General features: G+C 35.8%; 1 protein-coding gene and 1 long non-coding RNA gene across 6 annotated transcripts in view; one reads left to right on the plus strand and one right to left on the minus strand.

Annotated features, from left to right (window-relative positions):
- LOC148945337 (uncharacterized) overlaps positions 1–19,592 on the minus strand; it is a 316,745-nt gene that overhangs the window by 87,436 nt on the left and 209,717 nt on the right. The gene's annotated exons all lie outside the window — the stretch shown is intronic.
- The window catches only part of LOC148945338 (mitochondrial fission process protein 1-like), a 40,125-nt gene continuing 22,136 nt past the window's right edge, over positions 1,604–19,592 (plus strand). For both annotated transcript variants that reach the window (XM_089099172.1, XM_089099173.1), the window contains exons 1-2: positions 1,604–1,685; positions 7,137–7,264. In XM_089099172.1, the coding sequence (XP_088955298.1) occupies positions 1,631–1,685; positions 7,137–7,264 (183 nt within the window). In that variant the 5' untranslated portion in view covers positions 1,604–1,630. The remainder of the gene's footprint in view (positions 1,686–7,136; positions 7,265–19,592) is intronic.

Here is a 19,592-nt window from a genome sequence, read left to right on the forward strand (position 1 = left end):
TTGCACATCTGGATCAACTATTAGCCATTCAACCTTTTTCATGAATAAGAGGACACCATCTCATGCGTAAATTAGATGAACATCGGATATTCTAGGGTAGTGGTTCTCAAACTGTGGGACGCGTACCCCTTGGGAATACGCAAAAATGTTTAGAGGGTAAGCGGCCGTCCAAAAAAAACAACAATCATTTTATTTATATTTTAGCTATAGTTTATTTAGTACCGGCAACTGAGAAGGGGTACCTAAAATGTTTTATGGGTAAAAAGGGATGCAGTGTCTAAATGAGTTTGAGAACCACTGTTTTAGGGTATTAGGCCGGAGCGATCCATTTGGTAAAAGAGTAGCTTAATGCTTTTCATAGGATATATGCTCCTTTTATGTATAGAGCACACTAAAAATTCAGCGGCTTAAAGTTGGTCTGCACAACTTACAGCCTCAGGGTGATATGCAACCTAATATCACTCACTCCATGGCCTATAAGCCTTTCGCAAAGGAAAATAATTGTGCGATAAATTGAAAACGTTTATTTTAATTTTTAGGGCAGGAGTTATGAGTATGAATATTTGTGTAATGTTTCAAAACTAATTTGTCTAAATTAAGAGTCTTTGCACAAGAAAGGTATCATACGAAGTTCAGCTTTTTTCTGTATATTGGTTCTCCATTCCAGGCATACCTCTTTTATCAACTAGGGTTTTCAATTTGTTTTTTTTTTAACCGATTGACCTCACATTTAATTTATCATATACCATCTTTCAAATTTCCTTTTTAGCTGGAAATTCAAATTTGTTAGATCTTGCACCATGGTGAGTTCAGCATCTTGTTAAGATATTTGTCATAGCTTAGCAGCCGACAAAACACACTTTCGAGGGGCGTGTTACCTCCAGACAAATGTCCTGAATGGGTGTTTTTAACAGAATGAAAGCTGCAAATGATTACTGCAAATGAAAGCTTTTAGTATACTATTCGTAGAATCGGAATGTAATCCTAGCCCTGTGCCCCTACAAACAACTTGAGACTTCATGGTCATGTTTGTAAAGTAATCAACTTCTATTTTTTACTTTTTGTTAGAGAAGCCATCCCATACTTCAAAGTGGCCCAACAATAGTAAATATAATATTCATTGGGAACAGTAGGATCTTTCACAAGAATACTCTTGGTAATAGGATTTCCTGTGCTTAGTCTCTTGTTATCTGAAGGATATCGCAGATAATAATAATTCGATTGCCTGACCTTAGTAGGTGTAGTCGGTTTGATTCTTATCGGTTTATCTATAATATTTGAAGTATTGGAGGGCGAAGGGGCTATTTATCATTCTTATTGGGATGAACTTATACCCTTTTGGAGGAACAACCTCTTTTAATACCAATAACATCTTTTTTTTCGTCAAGGCGAATGTAGAACACGCTCTTTGGAAAATATATTCCATTCACATGCACTAGGTAAAAAAAAAATGCACAAGTATTTTTAAACTGACTTAAAATACTGGTTTCAGCTATGCGAAAGTGAATTTTTTTCTGTTTTCTCGTGTTTGCAGTTCAAATAAAATTTAAAACAATTTGGAGGAAATTCTTTACAGCGCCATCTTATTATAACAAAACAGTCCAATCTAAGCATCTAAAAGCTCTAAGAAATGAAAAAAACCGGTGAAGTTAATATCTATAGGGATACCTCTGTCCGCTATTTAGGTAATATTTGTTAACATCATGTTTAATAAACGCATAGTGGCATTATATATAGTTGTTTCAGAATAGATGATTTTTTTTAGTAGTTGTTGCAAAATAGATGTCGTGCATGTATAATTTTTCTTAAGGAACATGTGCATTGGGGTAATGTTAAATTTAGCACCATTCCTATGCAACCGTTCAGTGACAAAAATTTAATGGGAGGAAAAAAAAAGATCCGATGCACGGTATCCCTTATTTTTCTTCCTCTGCCATATAAGTGGATTTTTCTTAGACCATGTTTCCCGTTTCCTTTCTTGTTTAAAAATTTACTCCTATCTTACCCACCTTGTCTTAATTTAAATCAAACATGTTTTTATAAATGAAAGTAAAAAGTGACACTGAACCTTGAAAGGAAACACAAATTTTTCTAAATGTGAGCCTCCTCTCCCTCAATCCCCGGCCTGTACGCTAGAGTTTTACTTGGGCTTTGCTGAAAACATTTTTGGGTGCAACAAAAAAAGTCAGTTAGTAGTTGCAAGTGTTTTACTCACCCATTGCCTTTCATAACGTTTGAACCAGAAATTCTATTGCTAAAAGCAAATTAGTGTCAATAAGCGCTTCCATTCCTATTGCCCTTGTGATAGAGCATTCGTTTTTGAATTGTTGTGGAAGTAAGTCAAACTTAAACCTAAAGAACGGGAGGTTGAATAGGGTGGGGGGCAGCCCCCTCATATAAAGAATAATTTCTGTTCGTTTTGAGTTTCAATGTCACTCCTTACTTTCATTTTTATAAACTCGTTTTGTTTGTTTTGGTTTAATTTCTGTTCTATTAAAACACAATATCCAGGGTTAGGCTATTCTAAATATGAAGTGAGCTAACACGCTCTCAACGATCACCCATTATATGAAAGTTTATCTTTTCCAAAGCGGTCCTTCGAGATAAAGAGCTGATTTTGTGTATTTGGTTTTCCTAACAATGTAGAATTTTTCTAAATTTACTATCGTTTCCACGAAAAAAGGGACTTGGGCACCGATAAGATGAATTTTAGCGAAGGGGGGGGGCTTACCTGGTCTAATCGGCACCCAATGCTGTATAATAGAAATCACGAAATAAAAATATCATAGGCAGCGCAATAGCGCTGCCTAAGTAAAGAGCAATGTGGGCACAATGTATTATTTATTCATTTTTTTTGTGTTTTGGCCAGGGCACTTCGTATCAGGCACGTACGCAGGAATTTGTTTCAGGGGGGGCCAATTTGTTTCGGGGGGGGGGCCAAATCCTTCAAACCCATTATTCTGTGAGAAAAATCAGAAAATTATGGGAAAATGAACAAAAATCGTGAGATTTAGGGGGGGGGGCGGGCCCGGCGGCCCCCCCTTGCGTACTTCCCTGCTTCTTATAGAAAGAAATGTCATAGAAAGTTCAAAAAGAGCTCATTCGATTGGAGACTGAGAGGACTAGTGCTCTTTTTCATAGTCAAAAGTGATTGGAGGGCAACCAGCGAGATTTCGGGGGGGGGGCGGGCCCGGAGGCCCCCCCTTGCGTACTTCCCTGCTTCTTATAGAAAGAAATGTCATAGAAAGTTCAAAAAGAGCTCATTCGATTGGAGATTGAGAGGACGAGTGCTCTTTTTCATATTCAAAAGTGATTGGAGGGCAACCAGCGCCAATCCCCCACGCCAATCATTTCCCCAAACACATCCAAACAAAATTTTGAGACAAACATTTTGTTCAGCGTAGGTAAAATGTCCAGAAATTATGACTTTGAGGACGACATCCCCCCCACTCTCAGGGCAAGGGTTGTAAGTTATGCCCTGGGGGATATAAGCTTTTTATAAAAAGGGTGGTCACATAAACCTCGGAGGGGGCTAATTGGATTGGTAATCAGAAATTCTAGTGGCCTTTTTAACAGTCAAAAGTAATTGGAAGTCTACCAGCCCCTCATTTCTCATTTCTACCAGCAACACATCCAATTAAAATTTTTAGACAGACATTTTTTTAAGCGTAGGTGAAAGGTCCAGAAAATATGTCTTTGAGGATGAAATCCCCCCCTTAGCCCTTAGGGAAAGGGCTGTAAGTTACACCCTGGGCATATAAGGTTTTTATAGAAAGACTGGTCGTGTAAACTTGGGAGAGGGCTCATTGGATTGGTAATCGGAATTTATAGTGCTCTTTTTAAGAGTCAAAGTGATCAGAGGGCAGATATTTCCCCCCACACACACAAACAAACATAGTATTTTCCCGAAATGCATCTGATAGAAATTTTAAGATGGTCATTTGTTGTCGTAGAAACTTCGAAAAGGGTTCATTCGGTTGGAAATTGAAAGGGCTAGTGCCCTCTTTGATAGGCAGCACCACTCTATAATAGCAAGAAATATCATTGAAACATTTAAAGGAGCTGATTCGAAACAAAATTAGGAGTTCTAGTGTCCTTTTTAAGAGTAAAAAAAGATTGGTTGACTATCAGCCCGTCTCTCAAGGCGATTTATTTTCCAAACACATCCAGGCAAAATTTTGAGACAACCATTTTGCTCAGCATACTAGAACGGCCAAGTAGCTTTGTTTTTTGCAACTATGTCTGTGTCTTATTGGGCATGTCAACTTCCATCCCCCAATTATGCAGTTGGTCCATTATGCTATAGAGCTAAATGCTACTTTGAAACTAAATCAAAAGGCATTGTTTTTACGGTTGCCAATAAGACACTCCATCAATATATCCAGAATGACTGAGGATATTTATTTGCAGTTTTCGGAGCTACTCCTATTACTACTCCTCCTCTTAGAATTTAGATAAATAAACAGAGTGAAAGTGTATCCAGGTTGTCAAAGAGCATACATAGAGTCTCTTGGGCACGATATTAAGTTTTATTTTTCAGGTCAACTTGAAGCGGTATAAAATTAAATTAAAAATACTATTTGTGTCAGGGTTAAAAATTGTTGAAAAAGTTTCTCCCAACATACAAATAGCAAGTTAAACTATGGATTTATATAGAAAAAAAAACTGAAAAGGAATAAAATATTAGTAGAAAATTAACATTAGTAACATTAGTAAGGCTGATAAGCCCCATGCCTTCTAAAGACCAGGACATAATTTGCGCTTTACTGAAAACAAAATACGTTTTAAATGTTTTCACTTTTTTTACTTAAATAAATAAAAAAGTTAGGACTTTAAGGAATAAATATCAGTATATGTATATTAATCTGAAAATCTAAGTTCTATTTTTTTTTTTTTCAGAAAAGCCTAAATTATTTTCTGGTCTTTAGAAGGCATGGGGGTTGTCAGCCCTACTAATGTTAATTTTTGCTCGTTTTGAGTTTGACTTGGCTATTTATTCTAATTTCTGTTTGTTTTTAGTTTCATTTATTTATTGATAGTGATTTATTGTAGTTTGATGCTTGGAAGATTATTTGACTTATTTCTGCCCATTTTTGGCTTAATGAAGCTCTTTACTTTTCTTTGAAAAACTTGTTTTGTGGAAAAGTTTTTGAAATTAATACAAATATAAGCCAGCGTCAATCAGCCAGGGGGGGAGGTCTCCAGCCCCCTCCTCCCTGCCCCCTCCCTCCTTATGGGTGCCCATTAAAAGGGAGCTTTCATTCCCTCAGCAATCATGCATGTATAAATATTTATATATATTCTTCCAAAATAAAAGGAGCCCAGAGGTTAATAATCAACTTAGTTCATATTTATCTGATTGCTCATCAAATTCATCTAAAGCAACTCTCCTGAAGAGTTTGATGATTTAGGCCTAAAAACACTTTTTTGAGACAGGGGTACCTCTCTTTTCCATAAAGGAATCCGGTGGCTTTCGTGCCAATAGCTGGTGAGCAATGCGATACTTTATGCTCGTTATTTTTATTATATAAACGGTCTACAATAACGGTACTTCTTTTATGGACCGCATGCATTGTCTAGGTACGAGTATTGTACCACGTGCGAGTATGGCCTCTGAGACTGGTGGGCTATATAAATACCCTTTCAATATTACCCGTCTCAGATTTTTTGCTCGATACCTTCTTAGATTTGTAAGGGCCAAAACTTCTGTTTTTGTGTTTTGCGGAAAGTAGCTTCAGGGTTGTCATTTGAATTTCATTGTATAATTTCCATCAAGATTGCACCTTGTTTTGGGGTATTTAGACCTTTTTTGAATATTTTGCGAATTATCCCATTCTAAAAGCTTTGATGAGGAAATTTAAAACAAAGAATTTTGAATATTTAAAATAAGCTTAAACAGTCACATTTGTTGGTGCAAATATTGTAATCTAAATTTAATTTTTTAGAGTTTGGTTTCTATTGACAAGAGTCGATTTTTAATCACTTTTTGTTACTACGAACTGTTCCACTTAGGGCTCTCTTAACCGTGAGGAAGGCTTTGACTCCCCCTACCTCAATCTCTGTCTTGCAAAATGTTTTGTTAAAATATTCCTATGGAGCAGGGGTCTGAAATATAATACGGAATAATTTCTGTTCGTTTTAAGTTTTAATGTCGCTCCTTACTTTCAGTTAAAAATAACTTGTTTTTTTATTTAATCAAAACTTAGAAATGATTACTGCACATTGAACACTTTAAAATGGATTACAATAAAATGAACACTTTAAAACCTGTAATTGGTTTGAAAAAGAGTTCTCTGGAAGGATAAGTTAAAAGTTGGAACCTTGCACATATCGGACGTCCAAATCAAGACAACTGAATTCCGAAAAAAACAGCAAATTTTCGTAATTGTATTTCGAAGTTAATTGATAAAAAAGGAAACAATTAAGCAGATATTTACATTTTTTTCTTAATCAGAGCAAATTAACAGTAGACCTATAACGGTATTTTAGACGTCAGCAATGGATAGATCAGGCTCAGTGATGTTCTTCAAGCTCAAACCATTGGGAAACAATCGTCATACGTTTTACTTTTCAAACGCTATTTAAAAGCCAAGTTAAGGGTCCTATCCTTGATGTACATGTTCCATATGTTTTTTTCTTTCTTTCAATGGTATGCTTAGCACTTTCAGTGGTGGATCCAGGGGGACCCCTCCCCCACAATTATTTTTTCTTGCGCCCTCATTCCTCTTTTCTTTAAAATAAACTTGTCAATTTGGTCAATTATTGGTGCCCTTGTCACATTGTCCCCTCCCCCAAAGATTTTGCTCTAGATCCACCCCTTAAGACTTTTGCAATATATGAATAGTGGACGAACATATCATTTTATTTTCTTCAGGTATGGGGTGGGGACAAGAGTAAGTCCTCAAAGGAGCTATGGACCCTATTAAATAACCTGAAAGCTGCATTAACTGCAGCAAAGTCACTTAAAATTAATCATTCCATGTTTTAGTCTTCACACTTTTAATTCTGTATGTCTTTCCAAAGTTCCTCTTACAACTGGTGTGAAATGTTGCATTTTCAGTCTAACCACATTCTCTCTTATATCTATCGTCTTTTATAATTCTATTTTATCTAAACTTTGGTGGAATCTTTTCTAGGCTATGCAAATGAATTTGGAGAAGCTCTTCGATCCCATGTGCCGCTATCTATTGTCAAATTAAGCTACGGAATTGCGTCAACATATGTCTTAGCAGATGCTTGCAACACTGGTTTGCGAGTCTACAAGGTAAGTAGTCTAGAGTGGTCAGGTCTACCCACATACTTTTTTTATGTTGAGAAAGGCTGCCTAATCTTTAGGAGGACAAATCTCGAAAAGAAAGTGCATCTAGGGACCAGTTGCCCGACATAACCCGGCCCCAGGGTTTCCAGGTTAAAAAAAGAAAAAACAAAGAAACAGAAAAAATTATCCGAGGAGAAATTGGATTAAGTAATGGAACCGTTAAAGTGTATAAATAATCAAAGAGTAGATTACCGACTGTAATTGAACAATGACTCATCAGAAAGTAGCCTATCTAAAGCACAAAACACATACACAAGACAAAAATCGAGCTAGTACTAAAACCAATATGCAGTTTTTCTTAAAACAAATCCTGGATGAGTTAAATCATTTATTCTCTGTAGAAAATTAAATTGCATGTTCTTAGAATGTGTTGCGTAAAAGAACTCAGCATATGTGTTTGGAAATCTTAGAAAGCGGTTAAAATTTAGAATTGTGTACATGGCCATAAGTCTTGAAAAATTAGGCACCGTTTTAGAAACATAATAAGATAGCAAATTGAAGTGGGTCTGGATGGGTTGTGCTGTCTTGATTAGTGCAAAAAACGGATGTCGAGAAACTCAAGTTTAAGGCAGCGAGAATTTAATGAAGCCATCTATCACATCCATTGGAAAGTTTTGGTCAGACTAACGCACAGCATAAATATTATAATATTTATTTATGCTGTGGACTTTATAATGTTTATGCTGTGACTAACAAAATTTCTTGAAAATCCGTTTAACTTATAGCAAGAGAATCCTTCCCCACAAATTGTTTCTCTTCCGCGTGTTTCTCGCTCTGTATAAATATAATCTCTAGGCGTCAAGTTTACTTGTTCACAAGGTTTCCACTGTTTGTGATTTATCACCAAATTTTGTATTTTTTTTTTCTGTTTGGTGATTCCGTCTAAAGAACGGGTGATTGAACAGCGTGAAGATGATGATCAGGCATAGGTGTAATTTCGGGGGGGGGGGGGCAAAGGTGGAGCCAATTTTCCCAAATCAAGTGAAAATGACAGTAGAAACTAAAAATATAAGCCGTTTGGTAACATAAAGGCATTATTTAGTAAAAAGGTCACACAACAACTTTAGAAGGTTTTGTAAAATGCCAATAAGAAAACATTGTTGTGTAGAAAGGGGCTAAAGTAGAAGGGTGAATAAAATGTTTATAGGGGAGGAGTGTGGTTAGCTTTGTCAGCCCTGTTTGTATGACAGGGATGGTGTAGGTCTAAGTATCACGCCATTTATGGAAGGATTGAACCTGTGTCATATTTCTTTTTAGGATAAGCTATAATCATTATTTAGGATAAACGTAAAAATATTGATAAGAAATTATGTATCGTAGTTCATTCTGACTTCTATAAATTTCTTTGGACTTTCTTTATCCCGTTTCTACTTTCTTAGTCCCTTCGATAAATAAAAGTTCAAATAGGGATAAAATCCTTTTAATAGACAGTGATGATAGAAATTCACAAAAATACCAGATATTTCGGTCACATATACAGTGACCGTCATCAGTAGTAAAACTACTGTAGTAAAACGTCAGTAGTAAAACGTCATCAGTGAGTTTTACTACTGATGACGGTCACTGTATATGTGACCGAAATATCTGGTATTTTTGTGAATTTCTATCATCACTGTCTATTAAAAGGATTTTATCCCTATTTGAACTTTTATTTATCGTCATGGAAAGGCAGTGTGGTCTCCGAAATTATCTTAGTCCCTTCTGTCTAAATCTTAGTTTATGGGGGAGGAGTGCGGTTAGCTATGTCAGCCCTGTTGGTATGAAAGGGACGGCATAATTATCATGCCGTTTATGGAAGGATTAAAGCTGTTTCATATTTCTTTTTAGGATAAGTTATAATTATTATTTAAAATAAACATGAAAATGTTGGTAGGAAACTAAATATCATAGATCCTTCCGACTTCCTTTAGTTTCTTTGAACTTGCTTTAGCCCCTTTCAAACAGAATTTGTTGCACGCAATAGAAAGCTATAAAAGAAACAATTTTTAGGAAACGACACAATCGAGCTTTCTGAATTTGTGATTGCGATGGATAAGAGTGTCAGCGATATTGATAAAAAAGAAATCAAAGAGGCACTTCAACCGCGAAAAATCAACTTTCTTTTCAAGGGTTCAAAGCGTCGGGTGTTTTGAGAAGTTTATGCTCAAATTATACTATTATGAAACTGAAATTATACTTGAAGGCCATCTATTCTTCAATACAGTCTACAATCTAAATGAAATTTTGTCACGTTTTTAAAAGTCGGACACAAATTTTGGGATACGGCCTGGCCCCCTAATTTCCATGGACTTCTCCCTCAGACCATCTAAATCAGACTATCTGCGTCTGAATTTATATATATATATATATATATATATATATATATATATATATATATATATATATATATATATATATATATATATATATATATATATATATATATATATATATATATATATATATATATATATATATATATATATATATATATATATATATATATATATATATATATATATATATATATATATATATATATATATATATATATATATATATATATATATATATATTTGCTCTGTAAATTCTTCTAAAACAGTCTGAAATTCCGATTTTCTTGCGTCTTCAGTTTCAATCAGTATAACTGCTGAACTTTTTAATCTATTCCTGATTCATTGTTGATATCAGACATTTTTTTTTGTAGTTTTAGCCTGGAAAAATGATCTATCTCCAGGACAAACCCTTACAGGAATTATTAAGAATATTTAACAATTTCTAAAAAATAGTGTTTATTTTGATGGCAGCGCGGTGCCCAATTGGACTCAATCGCTCCAATCTCCCTTTATGGCCCTGATACCCCCCCATAGGTAATCTAGTTTTAAAGCTGACAATTTTGTCCAAGTCTTGAGTGGCAAATTTTTCTTTGAGGAGATGGAGACATAAAGATGCCAGATATTGAGACATTACAAAATTTTTCTCTTACCCAACAGAATCTAAATAAACTTTCGAGGATTGTCCTTTTGTAACAAGAAATAATCCAGCTTCAGTTTTTATGCAGCTTTGCAGCTTTAATACATAAATTCCTGCAGCTTTGCCGTTTTTAAGCATATCTGTAATATTGTATTGACAATAAACTGACTAATACGGTCAGTGCTCATTCAAAACTGAAAAAAGTGAGGGGCCTAGGACCTAGAGGACCTAGGACGTAGAGATTGTTTCCTTGGCATCTAATTGTCAAATGAACGCTTTATTGTCATAGTGTTACAATTATAGTATCGGAAACCGCCGTACCCAGGTTAGATGGATTTTTCTCTTACCCAACAGAATCTAAATAAACTTTCGAGGCTTGTCCTTTTGTAACATGAAATAATCCAGCTTCAGTTTTTATGCAGTTTTACTGCATAAATTCCTGCAGCTTTGCCGTTTTTAAGCATATCTGTAATATTGTATTGACAATAAACAGACTAATATGGTCAGTGCTCATTCAAAACTGAAAAAAGTGATGGACCTAGGACCTAGAGGACCTAGGACCTAGAGATTGTTTCCTTGGCATCTAATTGTCAAATGAACGCTTTATTGTCATAGTGTTACAATTATAGTATCGGAAACCACCGTACCCAGGTTATCATTTCTCTGTGCGCGAGCTAAGGAATTTCGGCCTACTGGTGTTTGTTTGCATTGTTTGCAATATGTTTGTTTGTTTGCAATGTGTTTGTTACCCAACAGAATCTAAATAAACTTTCAAGGTTTGTCCTTTTGTAACAAGAAATAATCCAGCTTCAGTTTTTATGCAGCTTTGCAGCTTTAATGCATAAATTCCTGCAGCTTTGCCGTTTTTAAGCATATCTGTAATATTGTATTGACGATAAGTTCTGCTGATGGTACTTTTGTCAAAGCCAAAATTAATGTTTTTGGGCGAATGAGATTCACTCATTTGGTTGTTATGGGCAGTGTTTTCATGTGTTATAAATTACTATTATCATTAAAATCCACTAAAATAAAATTCTAAAAAAAAACGTATATAAATACACACGACACTTCGTTGAAAAAAAAACTTTTAAACTTCGCGTCCTCGGAAAATTTGTGGTGACACCCATTGTGACGTCAATTATAACTGCTTATTCATTTTTTATTTTCTTTACGTATGTATTAAGACTTTCTATCCACGGACGTACGTAAGTGGGAGAGCTTGGGGTTCACCCCCTCCCCCTCCAAAAGAAAACAACAATTCTAACTTCCCGGATTTTTGGACTAAACGCGGGAACATAAGCATGGGACCCCCGCCCTCCTCCCCCATCTTACGCGCCACAGGGTTTTTCTTTTCTTAATTTTGCTTAATTCGCCCATTCTAGTGGTTTTGATTCCCCCCCCCCTTCCTAAATGCTTCTTCCTAACTAAATCCTAGCATACATGTATATTTGGAGGAATGCAAGGCTCCCCCCCCCCACCCCAAATACCACTATATAAAAACTAGGAAGATGATCGGTTATTTTAAGGAAACATAACGAAAACTGCGATGCTTCACTGATTGTCTGAAAATATTTACTTGTTCAAAGACTGGGAACAGTATTTTATTTTAAAATTTTGAAACATTTATTTCGCAATTTTCCTTTTAAAGTTAAATTCAAAATGTTTTTGTTGACAGTTTCTGGAAATTTCGAGAGACTGCTTAATTTGAGCTTGTATATACTGATACTTCTTGCAGTACTTACTTCACAGGGGTAATCTACATTATTGTACGTAACAAATGACCTTTTGACTAAAAGAACATTTATATTGATTTAATAAATGATCCCCTAAATTAGGTACGTATAGAGTAGAGGGGGCCTTTAGACCTATGCCTCCTCCTTAACAACATTATTATAATTTTTGTATAGTTGCTTATATATTACCATATTATTCCTTCATTTTTACGTTTTTTAGTATATACCCCAGAGATGTGCACAAAGTTGGAAGCCTTGGGGTCCTGGCCACATTCAAAATCCCGAATTCATATCAATCTCTGGGTAGTTTTTAATCAATGTACCCCAAAATTTATCTTAATCATTCCCCCCCCCCCCGAAAAAAAATCCTGTGTACCTGCCTTACATTCCTCCCCTTATGCAAAAAAAAGTCTGTTCCAAGTCCAAACGGGTATTTTAAATAGCCGGGGCTTGTAACATTAAATATCTCAATGGGGTGCCAAGATATGTATTATTTTTTTTTATTAATTTACGCTTATTTGCCTATGGTGCAATTGAGCTCTTGGTGGCTCCCACTGTTTGAAGATTTCTGGGAACCCACCAGACCGCACGATTTTCATTCGTACGGCAGAGTACTAGCCAGCAAAAGTGCAAAATACAGCAAGAACCTGTGCTGCAAAAGAGGTATTGTCCTGCTAGAGCCAAATCCCCCTGTTATCCTTTGCGAGGTATTGGTACAGGGGTTTGGTACTTGTGCATTATAACTAAACCACCGCTGTACACGAAAGAATTCAAGTTTGGTTAATGTTAATAAAATAAAATAGGATGAATATATAATGTTTTAGAAACAAATTTTGGTTATATATTTGCAAATTAGGGGGGGGGGGGTAATTATAGCAGACATGAAATACGTAACCTAACCTAACTTAGGTACCTTCCCACCCCCCTAAACCCCAAAAAACAATTGTTTAAATATTGTAAACTCAATGAGAAACCACGCTTTGCCATCAACTTATCTCCTTTTACAGTCAGTAGTGTTTCCTTTTACAGTCTATTGCGCTGGTTTAGTTATAATGCACAAGTACCCACAGTTTTATTAAAATTGAAAAATAAAGGTGGTGTCGTGTTGAAAAAGAAGAGAGAGTTGAAAACAAACGACCTGCAATGGGTGTAGGATCAATGTATGGAACAACTAAAAAAAAAGAGGAAGCGATTAAACTCCTGAAAAATCGGGTAAAAATATGTTTTTTTGCAGTTGTGCTACCCTTCCCCTAAAAATGTTTTGGGTTTCGTCCTATCCGAGAGGAACCAACCATTGAGGCACTGATGATTCAAAAGCAAAGCAATCTAGGGGTCGTAGGAGATTGCACATCTGGATCAACTATTAGCCATTCAACCTTTTTCATGAATAAGAGGACACCATCTCATGCGTAAATTAGATGAACATCGGATATTCTAGGGTAGTGGTTCTCAAACTGTGGGACGCGTACCCCTTGGGAATACGCAAAAATGTTTAGAGGGTAAGCGGCCGTCCAAAAAAAACAACAATCATTTTATTTATATTTTAGCTATAGTTTATTTAGTACCGGTAACTGAGAAGGGGTACCTAAAATGTTTTGTGGGTAAAAAGGGGTGCAGTGTCTAAATGAGTTTGAGAACCACTGTTTTACGGTATTAGGCCGGATCGATCCATTTGGCAAAAGAGTAGCTTAATGCTTTTCATAGGATATATGCTCCTTTGATGTATAGAGCACACTAAAAATTCAGCGGCTTAAAGTTGGCCTGCACAACTTACAGCCTCAGGGCGATATGCAACGTAATATCACTCACTCCATGGCCTATAAGCCTTTCGCAAAGGAAAATAATTGTGCAATAAATTGAAAACGTTTTTTTTTTTACTTTTTAGGGCAGGAGTTATGAGTATGAATATTTGTGTAATGTTTCAAAACTAATTTGTCTAAATTAATAGTCTTTGCACAAGAAAGGTATCATACGAAGTTCAGCTTTTTTCTGTATATTGGTTCTCCATTCCAGGCATACCTCTTTTATCAACTAGGGTTTTCAATTTTTTTTTTTTTACCGATTGACCACACATTTAATTTATCATATACCATCTTTCAAATTTCTTTTTTAGCTGGAAATTCAAATTTGTTAGATCTTGCACCATGGTGAGTTGAGCATCTTGTTAAGATCTTGTACTATTTTCAGTATTTGTCATAGCTTAGCAGCCGACAAAACACACTTTCGAGGGGCGTGTTACCTCCAGACAAATGTCCTGAATGGGTGTTTTTAACAGAATGAAAGCTGCAAATGATTACTGCAAATGAATGCTTTTAGTATACTATTCGTAGAATCGGAATGTAATCCTAGCCCTGTGCCCCTACAAACAACTTGAGACTTCATGGTCATGTTTGTAAAGTAATCAACTTCTATTTTTTACTTTTTGTTAGAGAAGCCATCCCATACTTCAAAGTGGCCCAACAATAGTAAATATAATATTCATTGGGAACAGTAGGATCTTTCACAAGAATACTCTTGGTAATAGGATTTCCTGTGCTTAGTCTCTTGTTATCTGAAGGATATCGCAGATAATAATAATTCGATTGCCTGACCTTAGTAGGTGTAGTCGGTTTGATTCTTATCGGTTTATCTATAATATTTGAAGTATTGGAGGGCGAAGGGGCTATTTATCATTCTTATTGGGATGAACTTATACCCTTTTGGAGGAACAACCTCTTTTAATACCAATAACATCTTTTTTTTCGTCAAGGCGAATGTAGAACACGCTCTTTGGAAAATATATTCCATTCACATGCACTAGGTAAAAAAAAATGAACAAGTATTTTTAAACTGACTTAAAATACTGGTTTCAGCTATGCGAAAGTGAATTTTTTTCTGTTTTCTCGTGTTTGCAGTTCAAATAAAATTTAAAACAATTTGGAGGAAATTCTTTACAGCGCCATCTTATTATAACAAAACAGTCCAATCTAAGCATCTAAAAGCTCTAAGAAATGAAAAAAACCGGTGAAGTTAATATCTATAGGGATACCTCTGTCCGCTATTTAGGTAATATTTGTTAACATCATGTTTAATAAACGCATGGGGGCATTATATATAGTTGTTTTAGAATAGATGGATTTTTTTTAGTAGTTGTTGCAAAATAGATGTCGTGCATGTATAATTTTTCTTAAGGAACATGTGCATTGGGGTAATGTTAAATTTAGCACCATTCCTATGCAACCGTTCAGTGACAAAAATTTAAGGGGAGAAAAAAAAAGATCCGATGCACGGTATCCCTTATTTTGCTTTCTCTGCCATATAAGTGGATTTTTCTTAGACCATGTTTCCCGTTTCCTTTCTTGTTTAAAAATTTACTCCTATCTTACCCACCTTGTCTTAATTTAAATCAAACATGTTTTTATAAATGAAAGTAAAAAGTGACACTGAACCTTGAAAGGAAACACAAATTTTTCTAAATGTGAGCCTCCTCTCCCTCAATCCCCGGCCTGTACGCTAGAGTGTTACTTGGGCTTTGCTGAAAACATTTTTGGGTGCAACAAAAAAAGTCAGTTAGTAGTTGCAAGTGTTTTACTTACCCATTGCCTTTCATAACGTTTGAACCAGAAATTCTATTGCTAAAAGCAAATTAGTGTCAATAAGCGCTTCCATTCCTATTGCCCTTGTGATAGAGCATTCGTTTTTGAATTGTTGTGGAAGTAAGTCAAACTTAAACCTAAAGAACGGGAGGTTGAATAGGGTGGGGGGCAGCCCCCTCATATAAAGAATAATTTCTGTTCGTTTTGAGTTTCAATGTCACTCCTTACTTTCATTTTTATAAACTCGTTTTGTTTGTTTTGGTTTAATTTCTGTTCTATTAAAACACAATATCCAGGGTTAGGCTATTCTAAATATGAAGTGAGCTAACACGCTCTCAACGATCACCCATTATATGAAAGTTTATCTTTTCCAAAGCGGTCCTTCGAGATAAAGAGCTGATTTTGTGTATTTGGTTTTCCTAACAATGTAGAATTTTTCTAAATTTACTATCGTTTCCACGAAAAAAGGGACATGGGCACCGATAAGATGAATTTTAGCGAAGGGGGGGGCTGACCTGGTCTAATCGGCACCCAATGCTGTATAATAGAAACCACGAAACAAAAATATCATAGGCAGCGCAATAGCGCTGCCTAAGTAAAGAGCAATGTGGGCACAATGTATTATTTATTCATTTTTTTTTTTTGCCAGGGCACTTCTTATCAGGCACGTACGCAGGAATTTGTTTCAGGGGGGGCCAATTTGTTTCGGGGGGGGGCCAAATCCTTCAAACCCATTATTCTGTGAGGAAAATCAGAAAATTATGGGAAAATGAAAAAAAATCGTGAGATTTCGGGGGGGGGGGGCGGGCCCGGAGGCCCCCCCTGCGTACTTCCCTGCTTCTTATAGAAAGAAATGTCATAGAAAGTTCAAAAAGATCTCATTTGATTGGAGACTGAGAGGACTAGTGCTCTTTTTCATAGTCAAAAGTGATTGGAGGGCAACCAGCGCCAATCCCCCACGCCAATCATTTCCCCAAACACATCCAAACAAAATTTTGAGACAAACATTTTGTTCAGCGTAGGTAAAATGTCCAGAAATTTAGACTTTGAGGACGACATCCCCCCCACTCTCAGGGCAAGGGTTGTAAGTTATGCCCTGGGGGATATAAGCTTTTTATAAAAAGGGTGGTCACATAAACCTCGGAGGGGGCTAATTGGATTGGTAATCAGAAATTCTAGTGGCCTTTTTAACAGTCAAAAGTAATTGGAAGTCTACCAGCCCCTCATTTCTCATTTCTACCAGCAACACATCCAATTAAAATTTTTAGACAGACATATTTTTAAGCGTAGGTGAAAGGTCCAGAAAATATGTCTTTGAGGATGAAATCCCCCCCCATAGCCCTTAGGGAAAGGGCTGTAAGTTACACCCTGGGCATATAAGGTTTTTATAGATAGACTGGTCGTATAAACTTGGGAGAGGGCTCATTGGATTGGAAATCGGAAGTTATAGTGCTCTTTTCAAGAGTCAAAGTGATCAGAGGGCAGATATTTCCCCCCACACACACAAACAAACATTGTATTTTCCCGAAATGCATCTGATAGAAATTTTAAGATGGTCATTTGTTGTCGTAGAAACTTCGAAAAGGGTTCATTCGGTTGGAAATTGAATGGACGAGTGCCCTCTTTGATAGGCAGCACCACTCTATAATAGCAAGAAATATCATTGAAACATTTAAAGGAGCTGATTCGAAACAAAATTAAGAGTTCTAGTGTCCTTTTTAAGAGTAAAAAAAGATTGGTTGACTATCAGCCCGTCTCTCAAGGTGATTCATTTTCCATACACATCCAGTCAACATTTTTAGACAACCATTTTGTTCAGCATACTAGAACGGTCCAGTAACTAAGTCTTTAGCAACTATGTCTATGTCTTATTGGGCATGTCAACCACCTTCCCCCAATCATACAATTGGCCCATTATGCTATAAAACTAAATGCTACTTTAAAACTAAACCAAAATGTATTGTCTTTATGGTGGCCAATCAGACATTCCGTCAATATATCGAGATCGACTGGGGGTATTTAGTTGCAGTTTTCGGGGCTACTACTATTACTAATCCTCCTCTTAGAATTTAGATAAATAAACAGAGTGAAAGTGTATCCAGGTTGTCAAAGAGCATACATAGAGTCTCTTGGGCACGATATTAAGTTTTATTTTTCAGGTCAACTTGAAGAGGCATAAAATTAAATGAGAAAATACTATGTGTGTCAGGGTTAAAAATTGTTGAAAAAGTTTCTCCCAACATACAAATAGCAAGCTAAACTATGGATTTATATAGAAAAAAAAACTGAAAAGAAATAAAATATTATTAGAAAATTAGCATTAGTAGGGCTGATAAGCCCCATGCCTTCTAAAGACCAGGACACAATTTGTGCTTTACTGAAAATAAAACACGTTTTATATGTTTTCACATTTTTTACTTAAATAAATAAACAAATACGACTCTAAGGAATAAATATCAGTATATGTATATTAAACTGACAATCCACGTTCATCTTTTTTTTCAGTAAAGCCTAAATTATGTTCTGGTCTTGAGAAGTTATGGGGGCTGTCAGCCCTACCAATGTTAATTTTTGCTCGTTTTGAGTTTGACTTGGCTATTTATTGTAATTTCTGTTCGTTTTGAGTTCCATTTATTTACTGATAGTGATTTGTGGTAGTTTGTTGCTTTGAAGATTATTTGACTTATTTCTGTCCATTTTTGGCTTAATGAAGCTCTTTACTTTTCTTTGAAAAACTTGTTTTGTGGAAAAACTTTTTAAATTAATACAAATATAAGCCAGCGTCAATCAGCCAGGGGGGGGGGCTCCATCCCCTTCCTCCCTGCCCCCTCCCTCCTTATGGGTGCCCATTAAAAGGGAGCTTTCATTCCCTCAGCAATCATGCATGTATAAATATTTATATATATTCTTCCAAAATAAAAGGAGCCCAGAGGTTAATAATCAACTTAGTTCATATTTATCTGATTGCTCATCAAATTCATCTAAAGCAACTCTCCTGAAGAGTTTGATGATTTAGGCCTAAAAACACTTTTTTGCGACAGGGGTACCTCTCTTTTCCATAAAGGAATCCGGTAGCTTTCGTCCCAATAGCTGATGAGCAATGCGATACTTTATGCTCGTTATTTTTATTATATAAACGGTCTACAATAACGGTACTTCTTTTATGGACCGCATGCATTGTCTAGGTACGAGTATTGTACCACGTGCGAGTATGGCCTCTGAGACTGGTGGGCTATATAAATACCCTTTCAATATTACCCGTCTCAGATTTTTTGCTCGATACCTTCTTAGATTTGTAAGGGCCAAAACTTCTGTTTTTGTGTTTTGCGGAAAGTAGCTTCAGGGTTGTCATTTGAATTTCATTGTATAATTTCCATCAAGATTGCACCTTGTTTTGGGGTATTTAGACCTTTTTTTTGAATATTTTGCGAATTATCCCATTCTAAAAGCTTTGATGAGGAAATTTAAAACAAAGAATTTTGAATATTTAAAATAAGCTTAAACAGTCACATTTGTTGGTGCAAATCACAGTGGTGCAAATATTGTAATCTAAATTTAATTTTTTAGAGTTTGGTTTCTATTGACAAGAGTCGATTTTTAATCACTTTTTGTTACTACGAACTGTTCCACTTAGGGCTCTCTTAACCGTGAGGAAGGCTTTAACTCTACCTCAATCTCTGTTTTGTAAAATGTTTTGTTAAAATATTCCTATGGAGCAGGGGTCTGAAATATAATACGGAATAATTTCTTTTCGTTTTAAGTTTTAATGTCGCTCCTTACTTTCAGTTAAAAAAACTTTTTTTTTCATTTAATCAAAACTTAGAAATAATTACTGCACATTGAACACTTTAAAATGGATTACAATAAAATGAACACTTTAAAACCTGTAATTGGTTTGAAAAAGAGTTCTCTGGAAGGATAAGTTAAAAGTTGGAACCTTGCACATATCGGACGTCCAAATCAAGACAACTGAATTCCGAAAAAAACAGCAAATTTTCGTAATTGTATTTCGAA

This window comes from Artemia sp. Qi Xiang Cuo, chromosome 13 (assembly GCF_049724085.1).
Source record: "Artemia sp. Qi Xiang Cuo chromosome 13, ASM4972408v1, whole genome shotgun sequence".
In the NCBI taxonomy this organism is placed as follows: domain Eukaryota; kingdom Metazoa; phylum Arthropoda; class Branchiopoda; order Anostraca; family Artemiidae; genus Artemia; species Artemia sp. Qi Xiang Cuo.